This window comes from Macrobrachium nipponense, chromosome 29 (assembly GCF_015104395.2).
Source record: "Macrobrachium nipponense isolate FS-2020 chromosome 29, ASM1510439v2, whole genome shotgun sequence".
In the NCBI taxonomy this organism is placed as follows: domain Eukaryota; kingdom Metazoa; phylum Arthropoda; class Malacostraca; order Decapoda; family Palaemonidae; genus Macrobrachium; species Macrobrachium nipponense.
This window is the reverse complement of record NC_061092.1, coordinates 47760496-47768485: the sequence shown is the minus strand read 5'-3', so window position 1 is coordinate 47768485 and position 7990 is coordinate 47760496. Positions and strand designations below refer to the sequence as shown.

Sequence of the window (7990 nt, the reverse complement as noted above, 5' to 3'; positions counted from 1 at the left end):
ATTGAAAAATATTTCCTTGTGAACTACCTTAACAACATCAACAGTTTCTTAGACTGGTATGCATGAAGATTCTCTTGTGTGCTGCAAGCATTACATATTTATAGATCAAATGATCATTTATGCCCATCTAAACTACTTAAGGTACAAACAAATTCTGGATAATTCTGTGTGTTGTGTCACTTTAGAATTATTAGGATAAATAAAACTGCATTTCATAAAATGACTCATACACTAAAGGTAATGTTATATATAAATGTTTTTACATATACATATATGTATATACATTATTGTATATATACATACATATATACTCACTCAAGTATATACACACTGATTCCCTGCTTAATTCCAAACCACATCTAATCAATTTATAATCTGTAACACACAAAATATAGGACAAGCACATGATAAAAGGTGTACATATGTGTGTGTGCATTTATGTGCAAATTCATTAACCATAGTTTCATTATTCTAAAAAAGCACAGGAAAACTTATATTTTAAAAAAGTCATTAATATACACATTAACAAAAATATTTTGTTACTTGTATCATCTACAATTTCCTTGGAGAGGTAAAAGCTTCCATGGAGCCTCAAAGGATGACACACTGTAAAAGAAAAAAAACTATCTTAGGCAAAAGTCACTATCAGTATGATTTTTAACATTAACAAATTTGTCACTTTCTTGTACGTTTAAGATTAGAGATTTAGCAAGTTATCTGTACTTTCTTCTACATTATACACCTGCCTATATTCCAATTAGGTTTACTTCTTTTGATGATTTTCTACTTCTCCAAATGGTTTGGTCTCATCCCATTCCCTATTTTGTTACAAGTGTAGCTCACTGAACTTTATTTGTTCACTGTAACTCGAAATAATCACACATTCCCTCACTTTCGTGCAACAAAATACCAGTTGTACCCGCTCTCAACACAGACATATTTCCACTGTACATACCTGGTCCAAATAAAACTTCATTTACTTTTCTGCATTGCTCTTCAGGATTATACTGTTAGTGCTTTTCCACAATTATCCCATGATTTTTTCATTCTCTACAATGTCCAAGCTCATTTTGATCTGATGTGCCAGTCTGTTTTGATAGTGTTTGTAAGGTAACTAAGGTAACTTATAAACCAGTGTATCCTGGAGCAATACCTTTTCTCTTTACATTGTTTATCAATTACTTTACTTGGTTCTTCTTTGGGGATTCTGCATTTAGTTTAGTTTTCTCTTTTCTGCTAAGCTCCAGGGGGTTTATTTTTTCATTAATTTCTGCATTATCCTTGATACTGTGCAGTTTTCAATTTGTGTTCTCAGCTTCACTAAAAACACTTGCCTTTGATTTTTTTCCAGCTACAAGTACTTATTTTGGTCTCTAAATTCACACTTTCATATTATAATGAACTGGTGAATTAGTGAAATTTCCAGTGAATTATTACTAATTTTTGCTGTTTGTACACTTCGTTTGTTTACCATGCCACTACGCATTTAACAGGGCTTGCCTCGGCAGGCTAGTATGTAACAAAAGTAGGATGTTACCTTAAAATAGGGGTTCCTGCTTAATCTGGTTAGGTTACTACCTGTTCTAGGTTTACTAAATCACATTTTAAGGATATAGACTAGATAAGAATTCCACTATGTTACCTTACCAATAGCTACCGAGTCATAAATTCCAGATTATTTTATTAAGCCTAGGACAATGTTTTTATCTAATCCTAGGCTAAATGGACTGAATTACCATTTAGACCAATAATAGGATATTTCCTAAATTGTTCTCTCTTGCCTAGTACTATAGAGTATTGCCCAATCCAGATTATTTTAGATAATTCTTGAATGTATATTATATTACGTATTATAAAAATAGTTTATCCAGACCACTGAGCTGACTTTCAGCTTTCATAGAGCTGGCCCAAAAGATAAGCAATGTAGGGGGGGGTTGTCTGACCCTCTACATATAATTTTGTCTTGTATCAAGGTTATTGGTTTTGGGGAAGTCTGGAGCTAATACCTGGAGTTACCCTCCAGTTGGTTTGGAATAGAGGGTATTAGTTGTAATTGGTGTAGGTGACTATATCTTGATTTTGTTGTTGTTGATCTGGTTCTCGTCCAGGGCAAGGGCATTGTTTTCTTGTTTCCTTGCTAAGTCAGTGGTTAGACCCACGACTTCAGGGATCAATCCACATTTTTTTGTGGAGAAGACACAGTCTAGCTACCATTCTCTCTATACTAATTAAGCGGAGCGCCAACCTGAGGCAGTAATCACCTGCAGCAGCGCGCTTATAAGGTAAGGTACGACAAGCATAGCGTCTATGCTTTCACACTATAACCCTTTTGAGAATTGACTTATTTTCAGGTGCTGTCTCCTCTACCCTCCACCTTTCCATTTGGAATCGACTGAATGATTGCTTGGTAAGACTGAATAAAAATGATATTTTTATAGTAAAATAATATTGTATTCATACCAAGCACTTATTTGATTCGAGCCCTCCCTCCTCCCCACAGGTGGAGTTTGCGGCCAAAATCCAATTGGAGATGTGACTACTTCATACCTGTCTACCGGAAGTGGTCAGTAGTAGTTACCTACACTAGCAATGGTAGTGCCACTGTGAAATTTGAAGTTTGTTCTGCCATGCGTAGGAATCCTACTGCTGAATAATTGCTTGGTAAGTGTGAATAAAACATTATTTATTATAAAAATATCATTTTTGTAAACAATGTTTTTTTGCACAAATCCATCACTTTGATTAGGTGAATTGCCCTTGTCCCAGCCCCACAGAACTTGCAGATGACAGTTGGTATGACCATTTAATACCAATGTATAGAGGGACTTGGGAGCTTATCTAGAAAGGCAGTTGATGTATCTGAAGGTAGGCATAAAGTAATTGGTTCATCCAAAAGAAATAATTTTTTTCAAATATGGATAACACCAGGGCTGTTTTCATAATTTTCTCAAAATGTCAAGAAAACGGATTGTTTCAAGGATTTTTGAAATAATAATGTTACACAGTAATGCATTAAAAGGTTGATGAGTAGAGGAGTGTAATGGAATTCAGTATCTAAAAGTTTGCATGGAATAATGGACATTTTTCAAGTAAAGTTACAAGTTTGTTTCCATGACTTATAGTAAACAGTGTTGTATTTTTGAGTTTTTTGGATTCAGCATTCCAAAAGAAACCTCATCAAAGAAGAGTAAGCTGTCGAAGGTTGAGTTGAGACTTGGTCTAACTCTTGCTCTTCCTCCTCTGAGGACAGGGGAGACAGGGTTGATTCTTCCTTCTTCAACGGCAGCGTCTTACCCTTAAAGAAAGACAACAACTCTAAGTGCTGTCGAAAAGGAGCCAATGCAGGGTCCTCCTGCTAGTATGGATCTGAACGAACAGATAACGAAGTCGAAGCATAAGAGTCACAAGTCGAAACAGCATGACTATAAGATGAGCAGGGACTGGAAACTGTATCCCTAGATCTCTTGACAGGGATAGGGGAATCGTCAACTACTGATGAATTCTTAAGATGACGAGAGGCCATGGAACTACGCCAGTGACGCAAACCCGGAGGGGACGAACACTGGAGTCCAACAATGACTGTGCACTGAAATAGACGCCTTGGACCTCTGGTATGTTCTCTCCCTGAGGCGAGGGAGCGGTACAGTGACCTTTGTCTAGGAGCAGTGGAGGAACGGACAGCCACCCCCTCACAATGCACTTCACTAGCCCTAGCACTGGGTACTTTAACTTCACTTTTCTCCTTGAATAATTTCATGGTAGGCACCTAACTCCCTCACAGTAATGGCCAAAATACTCATTCCCCTCAAACCTTGATTCGAGGCTGGTAATGGTATCAGAAAATGCAACATGGGAAGCTGACAAAGGAGTAGGAAATGAAGGGGTTGGAGGAATGAGAATGGGAGAAAGATTTCCAGGAACAGGAGAAGAAGCAGGCGTAGAAATCTTCACTAACACAAGAGAAGGCAGAGGAGCTACACTAGCCTTACTATCAGCCCTAAGGACTGCCTTTTTCTTCCTATCTTGCAACACCTTATCATATGAAATGCCAATCCTGACATACAGAACATCTAAGTTCCCTTGAACACTCCTGACCAGCGTTGCCGAGAGCTCTGCATACAAAAATCGGCATCTTATAAAAAACGGAATTCATCTTATGGCCTAGGGGTAACTTAAGAAAATAATAGCAATCTTACGCGGCACCCCATCGATATAAATTTGACAAATGTAATGATGGAAATAAATCATACATAATGTATGATTTATATTCGTCATCATTAGTACATTTGTCATCCGGCATGATGCATATTAATTTATTTTATTTTATTTTTTAATCATTCAACAACAGTATATATGAGCTAAGTATATACACAATTACAACCAAAACAACAATGATATTTACATATTGAGTTTTATAAATCAACTTTATAAAACATATAAATTACAAACACAAAAAATAATCTAGATAAGTAACCTATTCAGTTTTATAAATCAACTTTATAGAACATATAGGCTATATAAATAAAACAAAACAAAAATATCTTTTACAGTATGTAAACAGAAATGTTTGAATAGGCTAGGTCATATATAAAAAACATAAACAACAAAAGAGATAAGAAATCCCTTTTATAGTCTTTTAACAATAGACATGTTAGACTAGATTCTACATAAAGAATGATAGTTAGGCCTATAGTTTTTTATAAACATTTTGGAGAACAATCTGAATATATATAACACACATAGTAACATACATACATACATACATATATATATATATATATATATATTTAATCTAGAATTATATAGTCTGGCCAATATTTATTCATCTTCCTCCTCGTTCTCACTGCTTATATTTTCCCAATTTCTGCTGACTGCTCTTAGCATACTTCCAGTGGGCTCGAAGCTCACGCACCCCCCTTTACTTTTAACAGTCTCAGAAACCAAAGTTACAGCTGTTATGGTAGATGTAGAAAGTTTATTCCTTATTTTAGTTTTGATTAGATTTAATTTGGAAAATATTCTTTCTGCGTCCGCATTAGATGTTGGTAAAGATAATATGCTGAAAATAAAGGTAGGCAAAAGCTTGAATTCCAATTCTTGATTTTCATCTCTTAATTTTGATATATAGATAAAGAGTTCTTCCAGACTAGATGAGGCCTTTAGATTTTCTGGAAACTCAATGTTGGGGAGATGTCTCCACTCATAATCCAGTTGTTCTATGTCACCAGAATATATCCTTGGTACCTCAGCAGCTAATGTTGACACTGTTGGCATAATTTCCAAAAGGTTATTATTTGTACAATTCTCTACACTCAGTGCACTGCATGCTTTGAGTATTTTAGAATCTAACTGGAATCTTTCTTTTATTTGAATGCAAGCAGTGATCATGAATTGTCTAAATCTCTTTGTCACATCGGCAATGAGTCCTTTATTTGGTGAAATTTGTGGCTCTTGTAATATATCAAGAACTTTGGCCCCTAAGAACACTTGCTTTAAAGGTTTAAAGTTTCTCTCATCATTTGGGTTGATTGAATTTATCTTGTCATCAGTCAGTTTGCTTGGTGAGTAATAAAATCTCAAAATGTCTTTATATAAAATCTTTGTTTTCTTGTACAGAAGATGAATGGTAGGTTCACTTTTTTCAAATAACTTGTTGAAATTATTGAAATATGGAAGAATAAAATTTAAGAACTGAAAATATATGCGGTTGGAGGGATCTTGCAACAGGTCATATATGGTTTTGCAGGTTGATAGCCTTTCTTCCAAATGCTTATTGTTAAAATATAATGTTAAAGGTTGCCATTGCTCCAGTATTCGAGAGACAGCCGAGTGAAGAGAAAGCCATCGAGTCTGAGATGCATGCAGAATCTTGTGCGGTTTTGTATGACAAAAGTCCTGGAATTCTTTGAATTCCGACATTCTCTTCACGCTGTGAGAAAAAAATGTATATATTGATCTTATTAGATCCTCACAGTGTCTTGGTAGGGTTTTTACAGCATTTGAGGCACAGAGATGAATGGAATGGCAGGCACATTTTAAGATGGTAATTCCAGGCGCTGCTTCCTTCAGCCTACTTACCAAAGAATTATGGGGGCCCATGATGTTACTGGCACCATCTGCTGCGAAACCTATGAGATTTTCTAAAGGAATATCATTTTCTGCTAGCAAGTTAGTTATTAAATTAAAAAGATTTTGGCCTGTTGATCCTATGTCAGCACTGTCGTCAGATGAAGAATGAATATTAATAAGGTCTAATAACTTCGTTTGGATGCATTCATTATGAAAGAATTTAACCACCACTGCACACGATTTTGATGTGCTAACATCTGCGGTTTCATCAATTATTATTGAAAATTTGGTTGTCCTTAGAGATTTAATCAAGTCCTGTTGAGTTATTCAGCCCACTTCTTTGATAACATAAGTCGCCTTTGTTCTCTTTAATGTTACTGACTGGGCAATCGGAGAGTCTGGAAAGATATTTTTCAATAAATTGACAAGATGATTAGCATTATTCATGGCGATGTTATGCTCTGCTAAAAAAGCTGCCATCTTAATTTCCGCTCGTGTTACCTTCTCCTTAAATCTTGACTCGTCATCTTGTGGAGCTTCCTCGCTTGCTGGTGCTGTTTGATTAACTCTTCTTTCTTGATTCACTGAATGTATTCTAGTTGATTTGTGCCTCTTGATTGATGTTATCTCGGCTCTCAGTGTTTTCTGGCACACTTCACAATATGTTTTTCAATATTTCCCGTTACTTTCTTCAACCATCCTCTGTAATCCTCATTTACAAGCCATGCATCACAAAATTTCCGTTTTGCAGCCATTGTAAGCTAGAATCTGAAAATGAAAGTCAGAAAATAGTAGTAATTGTGCAAGACATTAGGACACTTAAATTGGGGCTTTCGAAGATGATTACCAGAAATAGCAGTTACATAAATAATTCCATCCAATTTTGAAATATTTTCTAAATGAACTGGAACATTTGGGAAACTGATGCCTACTGTGCAAATCCCGAGTTCAGTTATCACTTATCACAATAATCAGCAAGTCTGGCTCCCAAATTTAGTGTTTTATTGTTCCATATGAAATAAACAAACAACATGTTTTGAAATCCCATCGTGGGAAACCATTCCATGCATGTCGTATGTAAGAAATATATCCAGAACTAGATATTTTATAAACATTGTGATATATACTGAAAGATGATAGCTGAAGCTTACAAAGTCTCTAAAAACGCTCCGTGAAAAGAAATAAATGCTAAGGTTAATATATCATAGGGATTATTTTAAGCCAGCGTAGTTATGGTGACACAAGGGGACCTAAAGCCCCACCCCCAGACAGATGCTTGACCCCCTCCCCTCCTCAGTCGAAATTCTCCTTGTAGCTATAGTTAAAGTTAAAAATTAATAGAAAATCGAAGATTACAATTCTAAATAAAGGTTTAATCATTTCTAAATATGATATTGTTATGATACAATAAAGTTTGTTCATACTTACCTGGCAGATATATATATAGCTGTATTCTCCGAAGTCCGACAGAATTTCAAAATCCCGGCACACGCAGTGGTCGGCCAGGTGGTAGTACCCCATTCCCGCCGCTGGGGAGGCGTCAGGAAACCATTCCCATTTTCTGTCAGATATTTCTAGTGCCACTGTCTCCTGAGGGGAGGTGGGTGGGCACTTTGATTATATATATCTGCCAGGTAAGTATGAACAAACTTTATTGTATCATAACAATATCATTTTGTTCATGAACCTTACCTGCCAGATATATATATAGCTGAATCCCACCTTTGGAGGAAGGGGGAGACAGACTCGGATTTTGGGAAACAATTCCATTTACATGATTGATATCTTGGTTCCTTATCTGTTAGCATAGCTGACTTCGTGAGTACCGTCACCCAAGTCTGCTTCTGCTTTACTAGAGACTCCAGCAAGGTAGTGACCTGCGATGCTGTTCGAGTTCTAGAGGATCTGTCAACAGGGGCGT

At 36.2% G+C, this 7990-nt stretch overlaps 1 protein-coding gene across 6 annotated transcripts in view; it reads right to left on the bottom strand.

Annotated features, from left to right (window-relative positions):
* Positions 1–6: 6 nt before the first annotated feature.
* LOC135206265 (progestin and adipoQ receptor family member 3-like) overlaps positions 7–7990 on the bottom strand; it is a 169239-nt gene continuing 161255 nt past the window's right edge. The window contains exons 9-10 of one of the 6 annotated variants that reach the window (XR_010312715.1): positions 6571–6837; positions 7–606 (exon numbers count right to left, since the gene is read on the bottom strand). Coding sequence is in view for 4 of the 6 variants with exons in the window: in XM_064237678.1 (XP_064093748.1) it covers positions 4819–6099 (1281 nt within the window). In the remaining 2 variants the exon portion in view is untranslated. The other 5 variants (XM_064237678.1, XR_010312714.1, XM_064237681.1 and 2 more) reach the window with 5 other exon arrangements.